At 27.6% G+C, this 27,626-nt stretch overlaps 5 protein-coding genes across 12 annotated transcripts; 2 read left to right on the plus strand and 3 right to left on the minus strand.

Moving 5' to 3' along the window:
* Nucleotides 1-74: 74 nt before the first annotated feature.
* Sas-4 (spindle assembly abnormal 4) lies at nt 75-4,716 on the minus strand. Of its 3 annotated transcripts, none has more exons than XM_076323130.1 (4): nt 4,629-4,716; nt 875-4,349; nt 603-798; nt 75-424 (listed from the first exon to the last, which is right to left on the minus strand). In XM_076323130.1, exons 2-4 carry the CDS (start codon nt 4,267-4,269, stop codon nt 296-298), a joined length of 3,720 nt encoding a protein of 1,239 aa, XP_076179245.1. In that variant the 5' UTR covers nt 4,270-4,349; nt 4,629-4,716; the 3' UTR covers nt 75-295. The 3 variants fall into 3 exon arrangements, with proteins under 3 accessions (XP_076179245.1, XP_076179243.1, XP_076179244.1); XM_076323128.1 differs by having other exon boundaries at nt 875-4,409; nt 4,629-4,701; XM_076323129.1 differs by lacking the exon at nt 4,629-4,716 and having other exon boundaries at nt 875-4,587.
* A 3,362-nt stretch (nt 4,717-8,078) lies between these two features.
* LOC143152560 (E3 ubiquitin-protein ligase TRIM33) lies at nt 8,079-12,731 on the minus strand. Its single transcript, XM_076322857.1, has 11 exons — nt 12,311-12,731; nt 11,824-12,053; nt 11,454-11,734; nt 11,244-11,354; nt 10,972-11,166; nt 10,793-10,905; nt 9,417-10,646; nt 9,093-9,252; nt 8,845-9,028; nt 8,609-8,761; nt 8,079-8,520 (listed from the first exon to the last, which is right to left on the minus strand). Exons 1-11 carry the CDS (start codon nt 12,639-12,641, stop codon nt 8,347-8,349), a joined length of 3,162 nt encoding a protein of 1,053 aa, XP_076178972.1. The 5' UTR covers nt 12,642-12,731; the 3' UTR covers nt 8,079-8,346.
* Nucleotides 12,732-13,403: 672 nt separating this feature from the next.
* On the plus strand, nt 13,404-16,420 carry LOC143152662 (WD repeat-containing protein 55 homolog). Of its 6 annotated transcripts, none has more exons than XM_076323022.1 (8): nt 13,404-13,511; nt 14,088-14,225; nt 14,378-14,570; nt 14,668-14,850; nt 15,347-15,420; nt 15,485-15,651; nt 15,708-15,925; nt 16,005-16,415. In XM_076323022.1, the coding sequence occupies exons 1-8, from the start codon at nt 13,508-13,510 to the stop codon at nt 16,261-16,263; spliced, it is 1,236 nt and encodes a 411-aa protein (XP_076179137.1). In that variant the 5' UTR covers nt 13,404-13,507; the 3' UTR covers nt 16,264-16,415. The 6 variants fall into 6 exon arrangements, with proteins under 6 accessions (XP_076179137.1, XP_076179135.1, XP_076179141.1 ...); XM_076323020.1 differs by lacking the exon at nt 13,404-13,511 and adding an exon at nt 13,522-13,672 and having other exon boundaries at nt 16,005-16,412; XM_076323021.1 differs by lacking the exon at nt 13,404-13,511 and adding an exon at nt 13,707-13,814.
* A 1,212-nt stretch (nt 16,421-17,632) lies between these two features.
* On the minus strand, nt 17,633-24,582 carry Sra-1 (Cytoplasmic FMR1-interacting protein Sra-1). Its single transcript, XM_076323254.1, has 19 exons — nt 24,307-24,582; nt 23,886-24,113; nt 23,484-23,663; nt 23,220-23,401; nt 22,617-23,141; nt 22,316-22,520; nt 22,032-22,246; nt 21,791-21,921; nt 21,547-21,717; nt 21,400-21,482; nt 21,170-21,238; nt 20,480-20,553; nt 20,008-20,413; nt 19,724-19,923; nt 19,053-19,582; nt 18,890-18,984; nt 18,527-18,765; nt 18,303-18,450; nt 17,633-18,189 (listed from the first exon to the last, which is right to left on the minus strand). Exons 2-19 carry the CDS (start codon nt 24,093-24,095, stop codon nt 17,974-17,976), a joined length of 3,879 nt encoding a protein of 1,292 aa, XP_076179369.1. The 5' UTR covers nt 24,096-24,113; nt 24,307-24,582; the 3' UTR covers nt 17,633-17,973.
* Nucleotides 24,583-24,882: 300 nt separating this feature from the next.
* Nucleotides 24,883-27,263, plus strand: Nsmase (neutral sphingomyelinase). Its single transcript, XM_076323255.1, is given in 9 exon segments — nt 24,883-25,033; nt 25,228-25,303; nt 25,463-25,481; nt 25,483-25,637; nt 25,727-25,910; nt 25,995-26,062; nt 26,064-26,265; nt 26,338-26,443; nt 26,525-27,263. Coding segments are annotated over 8 exon segments (1,053 nt in total). The 5' UTR covers nt 24,883-25,033; nt 25,228-25,238; the 3' UTR covers nt 26,779-27,263.
* The last annotated feature ends 363 nt before the right edge of the window (nt 27,264-27,626 follow it).

Here is a 27,626-nt window from a genome sequence, read left to right on the forward strand (position 1 = left end):
AGATATGTAAAATAAGCATTATTGAATAACCCAGTTCCGTATTACGAAATTTTATTTTTATTTGTAATATAATAGTATAAAATTCAGTCTTTGTTTATTTTAATTTATTTATAACTATTATTTTAAATATTACTTGTATCTAATTATATTTTAAATATATGTGTACAGGAATTACCTAAAATACATTTACATTTGATATACTTAATTTTAAACGGAATTTTATTATACTTAGAGAATGTCAATTTTAAACATACACCTGTGATAATATATATGAAAAATGCAACATTTATCACTTTTATTCGTATGTATCTACTATAAGATAACCATATTTATCTTTAAGGCGTATTCTACCATTTGAATACTGTGTTTTTTGAGTACCATCAGGATAAATGAATTTAACAGTACCATCAGGATATTCTCGTCTCTAAAATATATAAAACAATTAATTATACATGTGTTAGGTATATTGAAAAACAAATTTTATTTTATGAAACAAATAAATTTTATTAAAATTATTGCATTATTAGATTGTCTATTTAAAATGATTATACTATAATCAGACTATATATGTGTATGTCTATACATGTATCATTATTTATTACCTTATGAGCTTTAGTATGTATTTCTCGTTGTCCATTTGGTAAAGTAAACATTTTTTCTCCGTTAGTAAAAGTCTGAATTAATGTTCCATCTGGTAATGTCCAGTTCTCAGTGCCATCTGATTCTAAAACTTGTATTGAACCATCTGGAAATGATACTTCCACTATACCACTATGTGATCGTCTTTCTATTTGACCACTATGTAATAAAAATGTTATTTTATACATAATTAAATATCAAAAATTGCAATATAAATGTAAATATAGTAGCTTACTCATCAAATTCTAAAATTTCTAAACCATCTGGCATTGTTGTATGCCACGTACGTGTTGATGCATAGAAGTATCTTACTTTTCCATTTTTATTAGTTTCACGGACATCTCCATTATAATATATTAATTTAGTTAAACCTTGATCAGGAAAGATTTTTTTAACATTTCCATTTGGATACCAATATACAACACGTCCATCTGGATATAGATTTTGTTTTATGCCTTGTTTATCAATATTAAGGCTAGTTTGGCAAGATGAAGACATACTTTTTATATATGCATTTGATGATAACTCATCGGATGATATTGGTGTTAGTTTTTCATTGTGGTTGTCATGAGACATTTTGGTAGGAGATATGAAATTTGTATATTCATTTTGTACATGTAATTGAACATTGTTATTTGGATTGGTATCATTTAAAGATACAAGATTAGTGTCTCTATTTGATTTTTCAGAATTATCTTCTATGTTATTCATTGGTCTGCTTAACTTATTTAACTTATTACTTAAATCAGGTATAGACTCATTTAAATTTTCTGAAGTATGAGATTGTTCTTGAACGTCTGTTAAATCAAATGTTGCTTCTTTAATTAAATTTTCATATAAATTACGTTTTTTAACAACATTTACCATACTTGTCTGACATTCTTGTAATTTTTCATTCATAACACTTTTATCACTGTTGCAATTATATTCACTGTCATTTACATTCTGAGTATCAATCATACCAGTTGCATTCATCATTGGTTCTATCAACTTATCACTGTCATCTGATGATGAATTATTATTAGCTTTTTGGCAGTCATTAAACTGCTTATTAAGTTGTTTATTAATTTGATGAATTGCTTTTGTATTTGAAAAACTTCCAGAATTTCCTTTATTTTTAACATTACCTTTTTTCAAATTTTGTAATCTTTCAATTTCTTGTTTCAATTTTGAATTTTCCATTTTTAATATTCTCACCTGACATTTATGTCTAGATTGTGCAGCATTCCATCTACTTTCTTTTACATGTATTTCATCCTTTAATTTTTCTAATTCTTGTTTCAAATTTTGTATTTCTTGCCTTTCTAATTTACTTTGTTGAGCTTTTTCTTGTGCATCTCGCATTCTATTTTCTAATGCAGTTTTTTCACGAACTAGTTTTTTTCTTTCTTCTTGTAAACGGTCTTCTCCTTGTTTTCTATTTTCTTCTAAGTTCCTTTCCTTTTCTGCATATTCTTTTTGTAAAATTTTGTGACTTTCGTGTAATTTTTTTTTTTGAATAGATAAAGCTGTATTTTCTTTACGAAATATATTAATTTCTTGTTCAAGTTCTAGTAGACGATTTTTTAAAAGTTCTGATTTGAAAATGGTTTCATTCATTTCTTGTAAATTTGCTTCACTTTTTTGATCCTCGATTACAACTATATTATTATAACTATCTACACATTTATCTGTTTCTTTACTGTTACACTTTTCTATACATTTCCCTGATTTTTCAGTATTATAAAAATTATTAGCCTTCTGCAATGTTAAATTTTTTTCATTGTATTCGTCTAAAATACACTGTTCATTATTATGAGATTGTTTAGTAGTATCTGTGAATTCTGAATCACTATGATAAACATGTTGATTCATATCTTTATTATAATTCTTTTGTCTCATACTACCAAAGTTTTTCACTCTATAATTTGGTTCTGATATATTGCATTGTTCAAGTTTGGATTTAAGATTATTATTTTGTATTTTATCATGAATTATTGTAGGTGACTGTGGTATCTCAAATGGCATTGGTAATGTTTCTGTATCTGATATTTCTGGAGTTAAAGGATCATTCCATACCTTTTCATCAGAGAAATCTTTTATTGTCAATGATTCGGTTGATATACTAGACGTGTCTGTCAATCCAATAGTTTTATATTCATTATATTCAGAAAATCTAACGTGAAGACTAACATCTATATCATTATCATTATCAGCATTAGAAATATCATAAAAGTTTTGTTCATTATGTGAAGATTGAACTTGATTTTCTAATGAAGCATGTCTTTTTATATTTGTATCTATTTTATTGTTTTCTTTGTCACCTTGCAAAGGATGTATTCTTTTATGTGCACTACATGAAATTTTGTTATTTTTCATTAAAGATGAGTGTAATTCTTTCTGAACCATAAGAGGTTTGAAATCACAATAAGAATTGTTGCTTTTACTAGAAGCTGTACATACGTAAGCATGATTAGACTTTAAAACTGACTGATCCTTAGGATTTTTAATTATTGGACTAGTGTGTTGTTTTATATTAACTATACAATTTTCTGTGTTAAGATTTCCTTTCTTCATTTTAAATGGTGTTGATTGTTGTAAAAATGCAACTACTGTACTAGATGTTGAACAAAAGCTGGAATTCTCTGCTTTTTCTTCAAGTAATTCAAATATTCTTACTTCCTCCATTTCTTTTTGTGTTCTTGAATGAAAATCTAAAGTATTTAATTCAGCTGTACTTTCAATTTCATTAATAGAATCTTCCAATTGAGTAACTGCTGTACTAGATTCGGATTTGCTACGAACTTTCTTTTTTGGTAGTGGAACATTCTTTAGGGATAAACGTTTTTGTGATAAATTTGTACACTGTGTATTTCTTGATAATTGTGTACTTTTTGAAGATCGAGTGATATTGCTATATCCAGTTTCACTCTTAGAATGCTTAGAATCAGATTGTGTACTAGCAGAAAAAGATGCACTGCGTGATCTTTTATTTATCATAGAAAATTGTGGCTCTCTATGTAATTTAAATCTAGATAAACCCTCTCCTTTTCTTAAAAATGGTTTTTTTACTTTACGTACTAAATTATTATTAGATTTTTCACAAGGTACATTTCCACAGTCTTTTAATTTTTCTTCAAGTAACATATGAAAATCTTTCTTTGAAGAAGGAACTGGTACATCATCGATGCAAATGTGATTAAGTGATGTTTTATTAGATGACAATGGTGCCACTCCATCTATAATAAATTGTTCTATTTCTTTTTTGTGCTTTGGAGAAGTTAAGCTTATGCCAATTTTTGTATCAGATATTGCCTTGCCTTTGGATTGTTCATTTATATAATTATCAGCATTAACTGCTTCTTTGAATAAATTTTCATTAAATAACTGTTCTTGAGAAACCAGATTGCTAAAATTAGTTCCACCTTGATTAATATTTGATTCATCATTTAACATTTCTGCATAAGTTTCTTCTTTCTGTGATTCATTATGTAATACAATAAAGACTTCATTATCAGTTTTACTATTGGCTTCAATTCTACTTAAATTATTTGTGTGCTGTATACTTTCATCAAGATCAAGTTCTTGTAATGATAGTTCAAGTGCTTTATACATAGAATCTTGTTTCTGAGTTAACATCTTTCTTTGCATTTGTTGCTGTTTCAATAATCGTTCTTGTTGCTCCAGCTGCCATTGTCTTAATTTTTGTAAACGTTCAACTATAGTTACTTCTAAATCCATTTTTGTAATAATATATTATATGTAATAAACTTAACGTGTGTAATATTAAACTGTGTAAAAAGTATATATGTTTAAAACGATTAAAGATTATTTACTTTTAAAACTAATCTATATATGTACATATATAATATATATAATATATTATATATGTACGTGTATGTATGTGCGTGCGCTCGCACACGCACGTGTGTGTATATGGATACATATGGACATACTAAATAAATATAAATTATTCTGTAACATTACAAAAAATATGGTTTTATAAATACCTTTCACAACTTAATTTTTTATTTTTTTAACTCATATTAAAATATCGTTTTTCTTTATTACATTTGAACAAAGCATAAAATAATAAAAATAATCAAGTATTGAAATTCATTTAAAAAAATTCATACATCTAAAGTCAATCGTTAAAGTTTTACAAATTGGCTTGTAAAACGGTGTTTGAATCCTTTAATACGTCTATTGGAACACCTTCGAATAAAAGCAAATGATAAAAGCGTAGAGATATATATTATAAATTAAATTTGTAATTATTATATTTTTGTATTAACACACGAGACACTTATTCTTCTATTAAACCGTTTGATAGTTCAAATGTGAGATATATATATATATTATATATACATCGCATACGATCACTAGTTGAATTGGTAGAAATAATGCGTCGATTGGTTACTAATAAAAACATTGACCAATGACAACATTTCACTAGACACATGGTTATTTGTTACATTTAAAAAAACAAGATTATATATTTTCTTAAATTATACTTATGTTTATCAAACAAAACTTGAATAATTTATAATAATCTCCCTTAATATATAAATAGTTTATACTGATTAACTTACTAAAAATTGATATCTAAAATAACCTTTTATATGCTACTTTTAAAAATAAAATCTGGAAAAAAATTGTTTTTGGAAGGCCTTATTAAATACATTTTATTTTTTATAACCATCATATTTTTGAAAATATTAAAATGACCCAAGTGTTTTAATTCCCTATATATTTTTTAAACAAAACTTAAAATAAGATATTAACATAACTATAACTTGAAATATTTTTCTTTTACAGTTCTATGAATGTATTCTACTAATTAGTTTATGAGCATACTATTTTAGCACACTTACCATCCGTGTCACTAACAACCTTATCGATGGATTAAAATGTCTTCTCGAGGAAGATTTATTTTTTGCAAAATATAAGTACATACTTTGGTATTAAATACAAAACTAATATTATCGTTAGTATTACTATTGTTACTGCTGCTACTACTCTTATTACTATTACTATACTACTTTACTACTGCTATTACCATTACCATGACTATAAAAACCATTGTTATTACTACTGATTATTAATATTATTATTATATATTCCATTAATCGTGTTTACCTTTATCAGATTAAGCTTATTATTTCTTATGCAACTTGTTTTAATTGTTAAAAATAATTCTTCTTAAAATTAAAAAAATATAGTCTTATTTATTTTCCATTTCCTTTAGAGCTTTCAAAATGTCACGAAATGCCTGAAACTGTAATGTAATTTCTAAAATATTCTGCAACCTTTTTTGCGAACAAAAATTGTCATATGTTAGCAAGTCATTTTGTCTTATTTTCAAACTTTTTATCAGAGGAATATGATATTGAAGAAAATAGATGGCATAAAGATCATTTTTCAACGTGAAACAAGCAACTGTAAATAATTTTGTAAGCATAGAAGGTGATTTCAAAATCCAACAAATGTTTTGAAAAATTTCAGTAAATTGTATACTTAAGATGTATTTAGTTCTACACTGTCAAATATAGACATCGATCGTCGAACGCGTACGGATAGATCAGTCCTCTATATGATAGACTGTCTGAACTAAGTGAGAATAATTCCTATAAGTTGAATGCTTCTATCTAGTAGCGCACGCAAATGTATAGAACTTTGAATATTTTAATAAAGTTAAAAAATACGTATATAACTTTGATGTTCTTCAATAAATTAATTCCAAGTAACACAAGTAGCTTTCTTTCTTTTCCTTTATGAAATTCTAAATTATCTCTTTCTTAGAATATAAAATACATAATACAGAAGAGAGGTCTGAGAATAAAAGGGGTTTGAAAAATTGTATTATGCTGTTAGAATAGCTGCAACATTGAAAATATTTTTAATTTCTCAGTATTAAAATATTTCACATTCCATTTGTGAGAATAAATGGAATTTATTGTTAAAATATATTTTTTTTATTGATATGCTTGATAGAATCACAAATAATGTACAAAACGAGTTTTTTACATTTATCGATTTAGATGGTTCTGTTAAATTAGTTTCCAAAATCACCATTCTTAAACAGAGGTCGCGGTAAAACCACCAACAAGTAGGCATTTCAGATCATATAACACCAGTTCCCGTAAGAGGAAACGTCTATTACTACCAAAATAATTAATGTTTGACATGTTTCGCTTTAATTTTTTATACCCAATAACGTTGAAATTTTATTTTAATCCAAAATAATCATTTTGAAAATGACATGGAAATGATAAAAGGGGTCATGAATTCCTGATCAGTATGAGACGAGAAAGTATTATCTGCATCGTCTATATAATATCAACAACCGCATATCGGTGGTTTCGTTTAAAAAATCGAAGATTTCGTACATATTTGAACATAATAATGTCATACATAAGTCAACAAAATAATAAATAGCTTAAAACATATTTCCATTGAGCAAACAATACAAATTATTGATGATTGGCAAATTAGGTGAATTATATTATATACATATGAAATTAACATGGATTGTTTTCTAGAGTCTTAAAAAATGTTTAACTTTATTATAACTTCTAAAAGTATAATCCAATATACTTCAAATGTTACATAATTTTATTAACTTTATAAAATTGTTATAAATTAATTTTGTTTTATTACAAGTTTATTTTTTGATATGTAATGTGTTTTTATTTATGACACAATAACATTTTAAAACATTAATTTCTTTTTATTATGTAAAAAGTGACGCAACTAATTCGTCTTATACAATCTTTATTACAAATTACAATTGTGTAGAAAGCAAAAAGATCTTAAAAATTTTAGTTAACATTCCTATGTGAAACTGATTCCTTCTTATATAGTGTATATTTAATCCAATGCAGCTGACAAGAAGTTCTCTACATTTGAACGCTATTAAGTAAATGCGACAGGATTAAAACATCTTAATTTAAACAAAACTAAGTGTAAAAGAAGAAAGTAACTATAAAATTGGAACGCTAATATAATCCATTTCAGTACACTGTCTCATAACCAATCAAACATCTATTTGATTATTAAATATCATGCATATTTCAGAGTATTCTTGAAAGAATAAACAATTCCCTCCAAAAATTTATGAAAATTATGTTTGTAAAATCTTCAATCAATATATTTTCTATAACATAGTCAACTATAACATTCTATCAACAAGTAATACAACGTTTAGACTATAGAATTTAATTTTATTAGAATGATAGTATGTATATAAAGTCGTAATACTTTATAAAAAATATACTTGTGTATTTACTGAAATACTTCATTGTAAAATTAATATAATTATTCTTTAATAATCTACTGAATTGTACAACTCAATAATAAGTATTTCAGAAATTGACTTCATGATAAATTTACGAATAGTAACAAACACTCAAGTATTTTATGAACAGAAATTGTCAATAAAAATACATTCACCGTTAATTTATAAATTCGTGCAATAGAATGTAAAACTTTTGTTGTTAAACAAAAAACCCGAACAATATTATACTACAAATATAAATGTCTGTCCTGTGTTCAAATGCTTTGTTAGTATTTTTAAACATTTATAATGTACTATATCAATTTATTAAACACGAAAAGCAATATTTAATGTAAATAAAAAAATGTCAAAGGGCTGCTTTGAAATATAATTCTGCTATGTGTTTTAAAAATAACATACTCTTCCAAGTGCTCAGTTGTGAAAAGTGAAGATTAATCAGTCACTATACGTCGGTATTTTCTATTAGGCGGGAACACTTCCTCATCTTCGTCTTTAACAGCCGAAAGAAAAGGATCGTCATAAGCATAATTTGGCGCCCACTTTAGCAACAGTTTTTCAAAAAATTCTTCTAAATGGCGAGCTTCTTGATATACTTGTGACTCAACCTAAACGAAATAAGATTATGTAGGTACAATAAATAATTTTGTCGATATAAAAATTCTATATAATTTTTAGTTTTGTAATAAAACTTACAGGGTTGTATGTAAAAGCATTCTTGAACATTAATCTAATGTCCGCCATAACTTGTCTTAAATCCGTGTAATGATTTGGATGATCAGGTTTTAATTTATCTCTAATTACGTCTAATGCAATTGGTTTCTTTATAATACGATGATATTCAACTATCTATTAATAGCAAGTTAAATAACTAATTATTTTTGTACCTCTTAAGTTTTTAATATACATAAATTTCTACATCACAAACTTACCTCGTTAGAAACAACTTCGCGAAAAGGTAAACTTTGTTCATACTGACAATAAAGTTCCAACACAATTCTTTGTGCAATTCGTAACTCTTTCGTACTCATCGTGTTTGGCCTTTTCTCTCCAGATGAGTCATCCGAGCAATCAAGTACATTTGTACATAACATACATTGCCAAGTTTCGCTTTCACTGATAACATAAAAATTTGGTATATCAATTATAAAATATATTTCATATAAACTATACTACTTACTCAGGAAATGACTTTAAGCTAGGAATATGACAATATAAGTGGAAGACTTTTGGGCATTTATCACAACATAGTACTGCATCTCCTCCATCCATGCATACTGCACACCAGTCTTCATTAGGATCATCTTTTGTCATGGATGCTGCAGCAGTTTTTGAATTATCTACAAAACATATAATTATGTACGTGCATTTATTACTTTAGTATTATTTATTATAATTTTTCTAAAAATATTTCAAATTTAATTTCATATGTGTATTATACATTTTATTTAGAACGTTTAGAATAGCATAAGATACCAATTCTTTATCTAAGACACTAAAATACCTGATGAATTTTCAGCCATTGGATTCATTCCCTCATCAGTTGAACTATCTACTTGAGCAGAATCCAATTGATTTCGTTGGGCTTCTGGTATTACAACGATTCCATTACTATCTAATTTTGCAATAGTAAGCATTAAATCATTTAAAGATTTTTGGCAAAACTTGTCCAAACTCTTTTCTGTTTCATCCGATTTTCCAGGAGGAACAGGACTAGGTGTTTTAGGTACTGATGAGCTGACTGTATGGCCAACAGATACTGAATTTTGTGATTGGGGTGGATTATCGGAAGTAGTGTTTGTTTGTGTATTGTATTTTTGATTGGTATTTGATTGTTGATTTTTTAATGTTATTTTATAAGTATCATTGATAGGAACTGGCATTGGAGGTGTAGCTTGATGACGAGAAGGATAATAAGGAAGACAGGGATTAATATTTTGGGGTATGTGCCAACGAGCTGCAGTAGGCTGTGGCACAGGATAATTTAAATGTTGTGTAGATGGAGAGGTTGGATTACACTGTTGAAGCCTTATACCAGATACCATAGAAGATGTATTCGTTGATTGATACGTATGTTGCGGTACCGGTCGTTGAGAATTGTTTGGAGGATACCTATAAGGTGGTAATCGATATGGTACATGATTTGTAGAAGGTCGGTAAGGAGGTGGATTATGTGCAAGAAGCCCACGCAAACTTGTATTTTGTCCAAGTTGATCTATGTGAACTTGTTGATGAGGATGTGTAGACGATGTTACTTGTTGATGGCAACTCCCCAATGGGCGCGGTTGCATCATTAGTGGTTGTTGTAATCTGTTGTTAAAGTTAACTGCATATGGCACACGTGGTTGATGTGCCTGTGGTGATGATCGAGGCGGCATAGGATAATGTTGCATATAATTTTGTGATTGCGTTTGTTGCTGTTGTTGTGGTTGTTGTTGTTGTTGCTGCTGCTGCTGCTGTTGCTGCTGCTGCTGCTGTTGTTGTTGCTGAGATGTTAAATGAAGAGGCACTTGTTGATAGGAATTTTGTTGCATATTATTTGATTGCTGTGTCGTAGGAGGTAATTGTACAGGTATAGAAGAACCATCCATGGGTATACTTGTTAGATTAGTTGTTTGTTTCTGCTCTGACTGAGATTCATTGTATGACATAGATGGTGTACTTATTCCAGCCAGTGGGGATATAGAAGGATATACTCTACCATCCACAACTATTGCCCCAATTGATGAAACCACTAAAAGTTAAGTAGAAATTTAAATTTTATATAATGTCTTACTGCATTATTATAATTAAGAGAATAAACTAATTCTAGTTTATAGGAATACCATAAACTTCCTATATTGAGTAACGTAATTAAGCACCTATTTATATTAATTTAACCTTTTATCAAGTCTGGTACTTTTTCCAAGGATAAATGTATTCTAACAGGTATTTCTGGATTTGGAATGTCAGCTCGTCTGCTCTTTATTCTTTGCAAATGACTTGTAACAGATCTGCAATAATATATGGAATAAATGTAATTATATTCACATTACCCATAACAGTAACTAAATACATACTTTTTACTATAAAGTAATTCCATATCCGAACCCTTTTTTAAGGCATGAGCCACAAATTGAATGCAATGATCTGTAAGTTTTGATAATTGATCTAAAGCAACTTTTTTCTCATTTAGTGTGTTTTGCTTCTGATCACAAACTTCATTCAAACGCATAACTAATTGCTTTCCTCGTGTATTAATTGCATTTGTTAATCTGAGAATGAAAATTACACAACTGAGCAATATTGTTTTGTTCCAATAATTTTATATATAAACTTAATAATAACGTACTGCACCACCATTTGTGTTATATCTTGTACTAAATTTTTTTTCTTTTCCAGAATAAGAACTTGCCTATCCTCTATAACTTTCATTGCACTTTTCAGTAAAACTCGTTTGTAACTAAAAACAGAAATTCATGGTAAATATAATTATTGATGATCAAATTTAATGTCTGTGAGTAAAAATAGCATAAATAAAATGAAATGACAAAAGAATTACCTAACTTCTTTAAGTAAAGTTGATACAGAAGCACGTGTTTCAGCAGCAATTTCATGAATGAATTTGTACTTATGATCTCTATGTTCACTTAACTGACAGTCCCTACAAGTAAGTTTATCACAAGTTTGACAAAATAAAGACAACTGTTCGTGTGAATGAATTGTACAAAATAAATAGCCAGGTATTTTTTTGTTGTTCTTTTTAACATTATCTCTATCATTGGCAACTTCATCCTTTGGTTTAATGGTGTGATCCTTTGTTATTTTTAATCTTTGATGTGCCTTAAAGAATGGAAAATTCAAAATAATTTATAATTAGCTATCGAAGATATGTAAGCAACAAATGCATAGCAATATTGCAGTTTTATTACCATAACACAGTTTTGACAGATAAATTCTTCACATTCTACACACCAACTGGTAGCATTAGCATTATCATGACAGCTGGTGCATTTTTTTTCTTCTTCTGTTTCTTTAGATTCATCATCAGTACCTGGACTACTATCTTCCTCTATAAACTTTGAAAGAAATCTGTTTTCAATTAAATTGTCTGCTTGAGTAGTAACATTACAAATTTGACAAGCAATCACATTGCTTTCCACTGTAACAATACATATATATATATATTTGTCATAAAAAATATTATTGTAAACTGTTTAAAATAAACAGTTTAATTAAATATAAAAACAAATATTATAATTTCTTTTGTTTGTTATAGATAAACTATTTAAAATGTTTTAAAATATTGTTGTGTAAGTACTGAAAGCGAAAACTACTTTCATAAACATTTGAAGAACATTTATATTCCATTCAGAATATAAAAAAATTAAGAAATATGAGTACATAATATAGACTTACATAAAACATCCACGTCGACCGATGTATTGTGATCGCTCAGTTTACTGTTGACACATGCTGAGCATGATGCATGTAAACATTCTAAAAGTTTCGGATCGTCACCAAAAACAAACGTTTTTCCACAAAACACACATTTTGATAAAAATGTACGCGTTTCATTTTCCTGGCCTTCAGTTGTGCACTCAATACGTTGTTCGCATTCTTCTTCAATGCAAACGCCCTGTACTTGAGATTGTTGCATGTCTTGCTTCGCGCCAGTTTGGTCGAGTGGTTCTTCTTTAACCGTTGCTACCGAGCCTGTTGTTAATATCTCGTTTGTTCGAGTCTCCATGTTAAAAGTATTCAAGCATAAATGGCTACACACAAGAATCGTTTCTACAACTTATGAAAATATATTTTTCTTGAACCGCGTAGCGCCATGGTCCACCATACTACATACTTTAATCATTCTAATTGCTGTACATTAGATGGGAAACTGAATGGTAGCTCCTTGCTGTATACAGTACCGCCCCCTAAAATGGAGAGTTCGGTAATTCCATTATTCGTTTATCATATAGTTATTTTGTGTTTGGAATCCCATTGGTTTGCTATGTGAACCGTTATTTTTATCAGAGGCGTGTGTAGGTTCGACATACAGTAGGTTGAACATGAAAAAATATAACAAACTATTGAAAAAACGATTTCAATACTATCATTAAAACATTATTACAGTAATGAAAGTTTTTAAAAGAAATTTGAATATATTCAAAGAAATGCCCACTATCAAATAAACCTGTTACAATCATGTAGTTTTTTTATTGTACTTCATCTTTATGTTATATAATAAAATAATATAAAATAATCAAATAATAATTTTTATAATAGTTACACAAAATATTTTTATGTAGCAAACATAAATCAATATAAATTTAATTATTTTGTTAATATATATCTTACATTATATAATATTGTTTTCTTAAAATAGGTCTAAATTTAAATTGTACCGTAAAGAATGTGTGTATATGTATGTACGTTTATAAATTTTATTAACGTTAATGTTATAATTTCTACTTAAAAGCATGTATACGGTATACCCTGGCAGAAACACAACGGACGAATGAGATTCTGTGGCAAATCATGTTGTTTGGTTACCAAAGAAATTGTGCCGGATCTCATAGTAATTGTGGTACTATCTTAAAATGATGAATTATAGTTAGAATGTGTAGGTGTATAAAGATTCGCCATAGAATTTTTATTTTTACTATTCTCACGTGGCATCTATAACAGGAGCTTTGTAAACATACTGCATAATAAAAGAAAGTTGGCAATCATAAGATAATTTGTATTCTTCAATCATGCATTTCAACGAAGAAAAGTTAATAGGTATATTTATTTAAATCAAAGTAATATTTGTTCTGTTATAGATGTTTAACAGATTTATGTAATTTTAACTATTTACGCATTTTCATTGGACAATTTTTAGCAGATTCGTTGTCCATAAATTAACCCAAATTGATTTTAATGCGTATGTAATAATTCATTAAGTTAAAACAAGATATTTCATAAAATGCAATATCCTGCTGTCTGCTCAAGAATCGTTCCAAGTTCAATGTTTTAGTTTTAAAACGTCTGTTTATAAAGGTTAAATATTCGTTCAAAGTTAACTGGTGATACAACAATAGCAATCAATAAAAGTTAATTGGTTTATTTCATGATTTATTCATATATACGAGGAGATTTGTGGATTTCTGCACCTAACCAAATATCTTACTAGTAGCTGAAAGTGGATAATTTACAGGTAGTTTTACTCATGACAGTCATGAAAGTGATGCTAGCGATGACAGTATGCAAGTATCCAGTGACGAATCTGATTCAGAAAATGATAGTAACGAAGAAGATTCTAATTCAAATAATAATCAAATTTTTACTCATGCATGTATGTTTTACATAAGTTTAAATAATATAATTGTAATTAATTGAGCTAAAATCATTGATTAATACAATATATTATAATATTTAATGTCTAATAATATATATTTCTAATTAATTATAAAATCACAAAGAATTATTTTATTATTGCTATTAAAGGTACAGATGTAGAACCAGGTTTGTTAAATGAAGATAAGGAAGAAGATGAAGTTGTAAAAGCAATAATTAGATCAAAGGATGCACATACAAATCATCCCCGACCTATTACAACAGAGGATCATGTAGTAGATATATGTTTTCATCCCAATTCAGATATGATTGCTGTTGCAAACATTGTTGGAGATGTTTACTTGTAAATTTTATATTTACATAATATTATACAATAATTATAAATAATAATAATATTGTATAATTTAATATATATACATATATAATTTTTTATACATTAGATACAAGTACAACAATACAGAAACAGAACTTGTATCAACTTTAGAATTACACATTAAAGCATGCCGCGATATAGAGTTTAATGAAAGTGGTACAATTTTATATTCAACTGGCAAAGATTTATCTATAATGCTTACTGATGTAGAAACTGAGAAGTTAAAAAGGCTATATGAAAATGCACACGAGTATGTATAAAAATACTTTCCTAATCTAACGAAGCTTCTGCACATACATACATGAAGACTATTGGAGAAAATAGGGAATGTCCAAGAATACATATTTTTTGTAAACTAACCGTCAAAGTTTGAAAGTCTAAAGGAGTTGATGCTTAAGGAAATTAAATAAATAAAAAATATAACGAACATTCTCTATTATTGAAATTACTATAAAAAACATTCAGTGTTATGAAAGTATGTGGAAAAAGCAAAAGGAATTTCTAAAATTAATTAATATAAATTTAAAACTCAGGTAAACAATCCTTCTTTTTAGTTAGCATTATTTTTACCCATATCTCAAAAATTAAAATTACATTCTCTATTAGATAATACTTTCTTCTTTCACTTTTAAATCTTATCTTGATAGTACTTTTCATTTAGCAATAGATGATCCATATATGGACATTCAATATTTTTCCTTGATAGTCTTCATAGATATATGATTGATAATTAATTTATGTCCTAGAGAACCAATATATACAATGACTGTAATTGGAGAACACATGTTTGCAACAGGTGATGATGATGGTGTAGTAAAATGTAAGTAATTATATTTATTTTTCCCTTTTAATGTTATGTTTTATATACATATAAATATTTTCAGTGTGGGATCTTAGAGAAAAAGGAAATACACCTACATTTTCATTAAAAAAAATGGAAGATTATGTAAGTTCTATTGTAACAAATAGAGAAGCAAAATATTTAGTATGTGCTAGTGGAGATGGATCCCTTACTACATTCAATATTGCAGGAAAAAAAATGCATGTGCAGGTAAATAGCTATAAATACTGTATGTTATCTAATCTTAATAGTAAATCTTTTAATAGTCAGAAGAATATGAAGAGGAATTAACATGCCTTGGTATATTTAAAAATGAAACTAAAATTTTGGTGGGTACCAGTAAGGGTAAAATGTATGTATATAATTGGGGGGAATTTGGTCTTCACTCAGATGAATTTCCCAGTATAACTAAGAAGGCCATAAATTGTATGGTCCCAATTACTGAAAATGTTGTAATAACAGGAGGAGAAGATGGAATACTTAGGTAGGAAATAATCTAAATTGTGAAGCAGAATATGTGGTCTACATATAATAATATATATATTTGCTATGTTATTGTGCAGGGCTACTAGTTTGTTTCCTCATCATCATCTTGGAATAGCAGGACAACATAATTTTTCCATTGAAACTCTTGATGTCAATAACGATGGTACTTTAATTGCATCTTCTTCGCACAATAATGATGTCAAATTTTGGAATGTAGAGTATTTTGAAACTTTAAATGTCGCTGAACGAGTGAAAGGCGGAAAACAGAAACAATTAAAACATAATCTTCCAAGTAGTAAAATTGATGATGTATCGAACTTTTTTTCAGACCTTTAATTCAGAAATAGAAAAAACAAAAATTCATGTAAAATGTTGTATATTTATTATTAAAATTATAATTTTAAATATAATAATACATAGGAGTTATTGAATGTATCGTTCATACGATACTGAACACTGATATATAAATAATACTAAGATAACATGTTTTGACATACAAGTTTTCTCTTAATTGATAACTTAAATATTATATATTTATACTAAAAAATTAAACATTATATTTGTTTAAATGTAAGAATAAAATGTGGTGTTAATGTAATTATTTAGTAAAATTACATATTAAATTTGTATAAACCATGCTTAGTAGAATTTAAATTTCATTGTCAAAATTTGATAATAAATTTAATGTATATCAAAATTTTTTATATTTAGATTAAATTTTTGATATTTGTTTTGATATTGTGAAATGTAAAAACTATGTGGGAAAACAAAAAATAACTATCTTTTTTACTTGTACACTTGATAATCTACAACATTAGAAATAGAAGTTCTACTTTTTCATGTAAATCATATAATAGACTACTCGCTAGTTTTTTACTGCAAGTAGTTAGAAAAGTGCACAAACATTGGTTTCCAAATTCACCTTTCAGTTTTGGAAATTCAATAAATATCTTTTTCAAAATAAATTCATTATATAAATATATATTAATAAAATCCTAATATTTCCTTTTATTTAGTAGATTTGTTTATTGCTTGACTTAATATCAAGTTTGTGCATCCATAGTATATGATAAACTAAATATTCTATATATTTAAATTAAAAAATACACTTCTAAAAATATATAAGAGGAAGAAAAGAGTACAGAATTAAAAATTTGATCGTTTTGTCTATCTTCCTAAAAATATAAAGTACACACTTTGGAATACTAATTTTTAACCATTGCATTGTACACTTTGTAATTTACAATAAGTTACTTATCATACAATTCTTTTTATACCTAAAACAATAGTAGAAGTTCATTATGCATGGATTATATAGGTTTACAAACAAACTTTTCTAAATAATAACTATTCACTAGATGTTTATCATTGTGATTACAGATGCTTCATACACTTCTTATATTTTACACTTCATAATTAAAAATCTCATAATACATTATGAAATTTAAATTACATATTCTATTAACTTATAATAAATAATACTGATATTGTATAACACTTAGCATAAAAAGTGAAACTTAGTACAGAAATAATCTACACTTTCCAAATAATGAGTACATACATTTCTGTATATATATAAAAAAATTAATGATAATAAAAGTATTATATTTTAAACATAGAAATTTAAACGTAGGATATGAATATTGTTAGTAATTAATTTCAAATATGTTAAATATTACCGATACTTTTTGTATAGTAATGTATCATGTAGAAACAAGCAATATATTTATTATCATATACAACATATCATGATTGATGTTATAGTTTTGTTTCACAAAAGCAAAAGAGGTCTGAGTGATTTTAGTATAATAAATTACTCAGCTTGTTAACGATTACTTAAGTAGATACTTTTATATCAAAAGTACTGATAAAAATACAAAATGCAATTTAATAAATGTTCAAAATTTATTTTTAAAAAATCAAATAAATATTTCAAAATGTTATTACATTTTACATTAAATTATTACTAAAAAATACGAGTTATTTAAAAATAAGACTCAGCCTTGATTATGTTGAATTACAAATATGCCTGCTTGTTATATTACTTTACTGATGATTCATTTGACGCAAGTACTCTGGTGTATGATAATGTTGCTGTTGTGCATGAGCAAGTGAGGGATGAATAGGAGGTGGAAAACATCGAACGTGTTCAACGCTTGTTGCATCGCCATCTCCGCTCTTCAAATACTTATTTAATACAGCAAAAATTTGCGAATTTAGTACTTGAAATCTTCTAATTCTATCCACCATTCTTTTTAAATGCTATTTAATATGACCAAAACATTCATTATTTATAAATATGTATGTACACACACATATATATATTATTAACAAAAGTATATTTAATCAAATACCATTTATACATGGATACTTACAATTCCTTTAACATTTTCGTCTTTACCATCTACACGTTGTACTCTCAGAATGTGATAACAGAAATCAAGTGCTTCAAATCGCCTCTGCTGTCCAAGTAATACTATCATAGCACATCCTGCCCAATGCAAGCCTTCACCAAATAATTCTCTGTAATAGGAATAATATTATACAGTTTTCCGTTTTACTTCTATTAGAAATAATGTTGAAATAATAGAGTACTAACTCAACAGTAAATTCTGTTTCTCCAACAGGAATACAATATACGAATTGTAGTGCACTCCATAATCTATGAAATTCTGTGCATTCATCTACATTCATTACTCCATTTGCAGGAGGTGGACCAACCCAAATAGGGTCGTCTAAGAAACTGCGCAATCTACCAAGTACCACATCAAATATTGACAAACCGCAACAAAGCCGTTCTCGTGTTAATAAATCACCCTCCCTGGCAATCATTGCTTGCTATAAAAATCATTTAAAGCTCCCTCAAAATACGTATACAAGCTACATCTCTATTTTGTAATATAGACATGTTATGTATCTTTATCAATTCTATACTTTTTATAATATGCTTTTTGTTGCTTACCTTCGCTGTACCTAGTTTATCTACATTTGGAACAATTTGTAAAGCTGCATATTTAGCTTCAAGTCGTTTCTGCTTGGTTTCCGGTTTCTCACCCTCTAAAATTAAAATTATTTAAATACTTTCAAATACAAATGTTTTATTTTTCATAATTTAAAAACTTCACCTTTACAGTAAGGTCTAGGCAGTATATTTTGAAATGGCGCTGCATGTAATAAATCGCAAACTTCTTCTTGCGATAAAGCTTGTTCCATTAAGAGACAAAACAAAATTGTGTTACCAAACTCGCGAAAATTATGAAAAAGCTCAGTTTTTGCATCAGGATATTGCACAATGTCGTTTAATTGGGCATGATAATAACCCAATACACCAGGGGATCCATAGTCGTATCTGGGTAGTTTACAGACTTTTGGCATAGCCTCCATTAAGGTTTTAGTGAATTGATGCAAACTTCCTTGAATTAAAGACTTCACAATTTTTAGAAGTTCTTCCATTACCACTGCAATACCTTGATATCCAAGAAGTTTACACATTGTACGGAAGTGTTGTGGACCAACAAATCCTGAATATTGCCCATATTGTGTACTATATGCTAAATTTAATTGTTTACTTCCCCAAAGATAGTGATGAGACATTTGTGGGGGCTTATCCCTATGTACTGGTTGCACAAATTGAAGTCCACGACATTTTACAAATCTAGAACAGATATTTCATTTTTAGTATAATTACTTACTTTTTATATATGTATAATTATAAAGTTTTACTTTATTTACTGTTAATTAACTAACAAATTATTAAAATTATTTTGTACTATATTCAATTGTAATACTATTATACCTGTTTGTTGCTGCATTGTAACAATAATTTGGCAAAAAGTCATAATTTAGTTCCCAAAATACATGAAGCGTGATTCTTCCATATGGAGCTAGAACATTATGATTTGCTTCCCGGAACATTGCATCATATTCATCTAATGCAAGCCATTTACTTAAAAGTTTGTGAGTAAGACGATTAACTTGTAAAAGTCCTTCTAATTCCTGAAATATACAAAGTATAATAAATATATTTTTATTGTAAATTGGACATGGAACTAAATTATTAAATCAAATTATTTAACCCACCACAACTCCTGTAATATCACCAGATTCAAATTTACTAATTGCTAGATCCAATGATTTTTGCATATCTGCATTAATACGCTGCGTAATTAACTTATTTAAATCAATACTTCTTCCCAATAATTGAACATGTCTTTGTTTTAATAAAGTTTCGTATCTATTAGCACGCGGATATGGAAGTAAATATGCTCCCAAAGCAACGCACTCTACTCGAAACCTTTTATCCAGTAGTATACTTGCAGCCAATTGCTTGTAATGAGCAAAAATTTGTTCACTAAGCTTGTAAACAAACTGGTCAAAACATAAATTTACCTCTGCTTCTACTTCATCATAAAGAAATTGTTTACGAAATATTGTTGTAGCATACAATGCACTATCATTGTACAAATCAAGTGGATATAAAACATACCTAAAAGCAATTATAGTATTGTACAACACGTTTTTCAAATCACAAATATAGTATAATTTTACGTACTCCATCATTGATGGTTCTTTGCTTCGCAATATATGGTCAGTCAATATCCATGGCATGGACATTTCGATAGGAAACTGGAACACATATCAATAAATTTTAAAACTAATATAAAAAGACTTTAGCACTGATACATTACAGCATAGTACCAACTACAAACTCTAAATTTTAATGAAGTGATTAAATAAAGAATAGTACATTTTAAAAGTGTAATATTAGAAATTTTGTTTGCTTCAATAAAACTATCATTACACACACACACACACACACACACACACACACATATTGATTTCATTGTTTAATATATGCTACACATAAAACAATAAACCGAAATAAAACAAAATTATCAAATTAATTTCCCCTTTTACAACTTACATCGTGCTTGCTTTAAACATGCAAATATTTCTCTACATTTGCAAAATAATTTGCTTAAAATAAAAACTACTATTAAATATGAAAAAAGATATGGGTATAAATATTAATGGATATGAATTTTAAATAAAATAGTTCCATGATTTGAAATTATTTTCGTTGAATATCAGAAGTACAATAAATGCAAGAAAATAAATTCTATAATGCAAAATGCAATTACAATTTACATAAGAATGTAGTAATAATAAAAGCAGTAAATCACATTGATGGTTACTATGCATATATAACATTGCTACAATGACTCTGTATCTAACAGAATACCTGAATACGTTTCTCCATAGTAATCAAGTCGCTGCACTCTTCATTATGTTGATGACGAACTTGGCATTTCTGGTCATAAAATCAAACACACAAAACACTACTTTATCGTTTAGCACTATGTTTATTAGAAATTGAATGTATGAAAAAAGAACATTGACTAATATTTTCCATTAAATTGTTTATTTACTCTGAGTATAGAGAAAATGTCTTCTGAACGAATTTTCAATTACCTGTATTTTTCGGCCCATGGTCATTTCCAGATAAAATTCTCTGTACCATAATTGGGATAAATCACAACAGTCTTGTAATGATTCTAAAAAAGAGAGAATATGTTAGTAAAATACTGTGACATGAAAATTATAACTAATTGTACTTACCACTAAAATTTAAGAGATAACTCCAATAAAAACTAGTTTTATGAAACTGATCAATTTGTACAAGATATTGGCCATCAATGTCTTTTCTCAAAGTACGTTTACCACCACTTTTATCAGCAATTAATGATTCTAACATAGTACGAACCATATAAAGCTGTGTTGAAGAAGGTCCTAAGAAAACACATTTTTTTAAAACAGTTGAAAATTTACAATATTAAAGAATTTAATCATCTTTTAATCTTACCAACATTTCTTCGTGGTACCTTTATACCAAATCCATTATCAGGATCTTTCTTTCCTTTTAGTGCCGGATCCCCTAATGGTTCTACTCCAAAATGCCAATCTGCACAAGTTTCTCTTACAGATACAATTATACTAAACAAAAAGCAGTAAACAATTTAAATTGTAGATTAGTTATATAAAATTATATTTATACAAAAAAAAACTTTATATTTCTATAAAATGTATGTTAATTACATACAAACCTTCTAATTAGATCTTTTTTATTTTTTATTGCCTTACGCAACGGTTCTCGTAGAGCAAGTTGCACGAAATCTTGTAATTCCGCGTATATATTTCTACGGATAGCATCAATAAAAACAGTTTCTATACGTGCCATTAAAACTTGCAACCCCTTAATCATAGCAATAACTTCTATTAAAGCAAATTTCTCTTCGTCTGTGTAATTGTAACGTGTAGCCTAACAAAGTAAAATGTGTAAATGCACATTATATTATTAATTGAATTAGCAGTACAAAATGTGTATTACCCTTTCATATTCCTCAGCTTCCTGTGGACACTCCTTATTCATATGATGGTCAGTAGGGTGAAGAAGTTTCCAACTATAAAGTTCTGTTACTACACTTGTCCATTGGGAAAGTAATTGCAATCCACGCAGTGCTAATTCAGCAGTATCTCGATTTTCTGCATCACTACCACATTCTTTATATGTTGTAGTTACTTCATTACTGTATCTATATTATAATTTATAACGGTAATGTTTTCCATATAGAGTTATAAGTTGGTATCTTTTTACAGGATTATATATTGTAAATAATATACATCTTTACCTTGCTAATTCACTAATGTATTTTACATGATCTTCCCTAATTTGTGGAAGATGTACCATAAGATCTGCTTGTGGACTTATATTATTTGATGATGAAGACAATGGCCACCTTGATGCATCAAAGTGTTTAGACCGTTTGATGTAATTAAAAGGTGCAATTTGCATGTCACCAAATAGTGGTACTACTTCTAAGTTTTTAAAAATTCTATCAATTCTGTCTAATTTTAATTTCTTTTTTTGGTCTAGCTTATTGATGTTGCATAGTTCACTATCCATTAAAAATAGGCCAAATCCCATGACTTTTACTAACATATGCTTCTCATTTGGTGTCAAATACATTTTGGTCTCAAACATGTGGACACATATATTGACAACATCTGCAAGTAATTCTTCATAGCCTGCAATTTTTTCCAAATTTTCTTTCACAGTATCACGAATTTTATTTTGTGTAGCTAAAAACATTGATAAGTTTTGTGATTCCTGTAATGTCTGAGAATCTGACATGACTTTAAGAAATTGAGCAGCTCTGAAATAAGAAAATAATTATATTTCATCAATATTTTTGTCAAAACCTAACATAGTGAGTTAATAAGATATCAGTTACCTCCTATATGTTGAGTAATCATTTTTGACACTGGATTTCATATTCTTTAACTCATCCAAAACTGCAAACATATTAATAAATTTTCCTAAAGTAAGCAAATATGCTTCAGAAACAAAGTCTTTTCTTTTTTCATGATGACACAAGCGTTTCACTTCTCCAGAAAATCTTTCAATTGCCTTTCTCTAAAAAAATATATTATATTAATTTAACACATGTATATATAACCACAAGAAGGGTAAAATTATTAAACACTTTCATACTTACTTGAAAGTACATAAAATTTAATAACTTATTAACTTCTGGTGCTAATACCTCTACTGTCTTTTCATAAATTTCTACTCTATTTGGTTGTTCATTAGATTTTGGTTGAGGAATCGCACGAGAGCAACATCTCCATGTATATAACATTACAGCATGTTTTAAACCTTCTTCTAATAATTCATTCTTTAAAATAAAGATAAAAAGTTATATTTTTAAATATAATACTAAAGGACAAATTAAATGCTAGTCACAGTTTCATACAAGTACAATTAAACCTAATATATTTATTGTCATAAAGAAAAAATGATTTATTATTTATGAATATTACATTGTTTTAAGCTAATATAATTCAACAAAAATCAGCTTCATATTTTATTACGTATTAATGGTATTCCATATAATTACCAAACTTGCGTGAACAGTAGCTTCTTCAATGTACTTAGCAATTCCTGTAACAAAACCATTCCTATCTTCGAAATTAGTATCAAAATTAGCTTGATATACTACAGAACAAGGTTGCGCTTCAATACATGGTTGTTCATCTGGCAATGTAAATTCATCGAGTACATCAACATTGCGTAAAGCATCACCCAAGGTTACTTTATCAGTAGACATTTCGATTTAGAAGCACTTCTGCATAAAAGAAACAATTTTGTTTGTATTGTTAACACTTAAATCCCATTCTACATCAATATATAATATTGATTTTTTACAATTACTAAGTGATATTTTTTAAATTTGAAACTTGTATAAGTTAATAATTATAGAAATTAAAAATTGAAAATAAAGAGTCACCCAAAGTAATTGTCAGTTTTATATTACTTACCTCCAGGAAGGTTACGTATCTAGGGACTTAATATGCAAGAAACTTATATCTTTCTATGACAAAATAAAATAGTTTTCAAATGGTTTACGATATAATTAATACATTTTGACCCAATAATGTAAAATTATATCGTAAATGTATACAATTGAAATTCTACACTCCACCCTCTTGCTGGAAAACATAGGGTGAGTATCCTATCAACATTACTTGCACTCTATACATATACACAACTTGCACGCACGGAGATGTGTGAATAGCACTTTATGTTATTTAACGAAAGCTTGGAAAGTGCTAATAAAATCACGTGACTTTGGGCAGGACCAAAACAGAAGGAAGTTGTGCCCTGAATAAATTGTATATGTACATTACACATGTAATAAAATTCATACAAATTATGATTTATATATATAAATAGTAATATACTATTTTATTGTCCTGCAATATAAGGATAATGAGAGAAAAGTGCATGTAGAAGCGCATATAGATCATACTGGCTAGATCACGAATGTCACATAGCAAATAGTGAAATTTTCCCTATCACTACACTAATGCAACAGCCACAGTCCGTGAGCTTTGCACTTCGCAGCTTTGATGAGTCGAGAAATGAGTGTTTCTCTCTTGTTCTCGAAAGTTTTAAAATACGATTTGCGAATAAACAGCTTGACTAATTAACCATCGTTAATTTATGAAGATAAAACAAATAAATTTAAATAGGCGATATTTGAATGTAAAGAAATTGACTATAAAAATTGTAACTAGGTATTTTAAGAAATTTTGTTGCCACTTTTATTATAATGATTGAGTAATTTAAAGTTTGAAGTTTAGATAGAATTGTTATGTCAAGTGCAAACAATGTGACTATAGTGAATTTTCGAACAAAATTATATCGACAAAACCATGCATATCGCATTTATTTTGCAGAAAAAATATGTATGATTAAGAATTTTTATAAGATGACAGACGAAGTATCAATAAATGTTTTAACTTTGAATTGCTGGTAAACTATTATTTTATTAATATAATAAATGTTAATTTTACTAATTCATATATGCATTTAATTTAAATATTTTTACAATAACTTATATATTTTTTAATTAATTATTATGTACAAATACTTTTTAACACGTTCGTCTCTTTAATTCATTATGTATTACAGGGGGATACCATATATTTCAAAAAAACAGAAAAGTTCGTATGGAAGCAATTACAATGAAATTTATTATTGAAAATTATAATATTATTTGTTTACAAGAAGTATGGTCCAGTCAAGATTTCAAAATGATGAAATCCAAAATGCAAGAACAACTACCTTATTCTCATTATTTTTATAGGTAACTATATAGTTATTATCTCAAAAATATATTATATTTGAATAATACAATATTAAATTATTTAAGATTTAATATTTATAAATACATAGTGGTGTTCTTGGGTCAGGAGTTTGTATTTTATCACGATATTCTATCCAAGATGTAATGTTTTACAAATGGCCTTTGATTCGATATGTGCACAAAGTATATCATGGAGATTGGTTTGGTGGAAAAGATGTTGGACTTTGTAGACTTAAAATTTATAATATGAATGTACATATTTATATTACACATGTAAGTTTGTTCATAAAAACTTTTCTACTCTATTTATATATCCCTTAAAAAGTTAACAAATATATAATGTATTTAATACTTTAGTTACATGCAGAATACAATAGACACAGTGATGAGTATGCAGCACATAGAGTTTTACAAGCATTTGATAGTGGTTAATATAGAACCATAAGATTTAACTTATAAACTCATATGTGGTGGTGTGGATTTAGCAGATACTTGCCCAAGTAACTCAAACAATTTAGGAACTAATGAATGTGCCAATAATAGTTATACTAGTTTAAAACTTGCAAGAACATTCCCTGAAGGAAAACATATAGATCACATTTTGTACTTGGATTCAAAGAATTATAAAGTATGTTAAATAATACTAGTAATAATAAATACTAGTTACTAGTTGAATATATCAACAATATACTATTTGTAGATAGAGATAACAAATTTTCAACATCCTTTCCCGAAACGTGTATCTTGCAAAGATTTTAATTACTCTGATTATGAGGCTATTATGGCAAGTTTTAAATTCAGTCTTGGTAAGTTAAGAAGCATAGTTTCATATCAAATTGTATAAATTGTATAAATTGTAAATACATCTCAAATCTTTATCCTTATAGATGAGTCTCAACGGGTAAATATAGACGTTAAAGATTCATTGAAAGAAGCTATAAACATATGTGAAACTTCATTGAAGAATGTTAGTCGACGATTTTGGTATTTACTATTAGGTTTTATATTAATTCTACCACTCGTTTGGTCTATGGGATTGGATCGTTTTATTGTATCTACAGGCGCGAGCATCGAACTCAATGTAGGACGCATATTTTTAATTGCAATATTATGCTATACATTGTTTATGAGCACCATATGAAATAGTATAGAAAAGAATGCTTTAAGGGCAGGGTGTTTAGGAATGGAAATTTGTTTGACAAATTTAAATAATAATTTAAGTAAAAATTGAAATTATATACATCAAGCGAAAATATAGTTTACTCCAAATTTTGATTTCCTTTTGCAACTATTACCCAATTGTTTAGTCAAGAATGTCGAACGATACAGTGATTTATAACGTGTTGTGTATGCGCGTGTGTATGCGTGTGATTATATACAAAGAATCTTAGCATTTTTATACATTAGTACTTCCATTATCATGTCATTATAGAACAATAATCAAACTACATCGTTTACACGATAAATAATGAATCGTAATTGCATAACATGTATCAATAGTTATAACTATCATATATGTGATAACATTCTACAATACACAACTTAGTCATAGCAATAATATATTTATAATTATTTTTTAAGCTAAATGTCACATTAAAAAAAATGTGAATTTCTTAAATATTACGAATTTGTAAAAACAATAAACAATTTAGAACTTTTTTAATCAATAATTTCATTAATGAATATTATTTAAAATAACAGCATTATTCCATGAATTGCATTTATTAAAATTTAGTTTTAATTTCTTTGTAAAAAAACATTCCAATGGAGTATTTAATAATACATTAAAATTTTATTCAATTACAAAATAATGAATTTAATCTACTTGATTTATAATATAAAAACTAATTCTGTTTTTTAAATATTTGTTTTTCTTTCTATTAATTTAAAATGTTTGTATTTTATCGAAATTTATTTTATATTATACAAAATTTATTCACTATTAACATTTTTAAACCGATTTTACAATCATTTTGTTTTAAATTGTTA

This window comes from Ptiloglossa arizonensis, chromosome 11 (genome assembly GCF_051014685.1).
Source record: "Ptiloglossa arizonensis isolate GNS036 chromosome 11, iyPtiAriz1_principal, whole genome shotgun sequence".
Classification (NCBI taxonomy): Eukaryota; Metazoa; Arthropoda; class Insecta; order Hymenoptera; family Colletidae; genus Ptiloglossa; species Ptiloglossa arizonensis.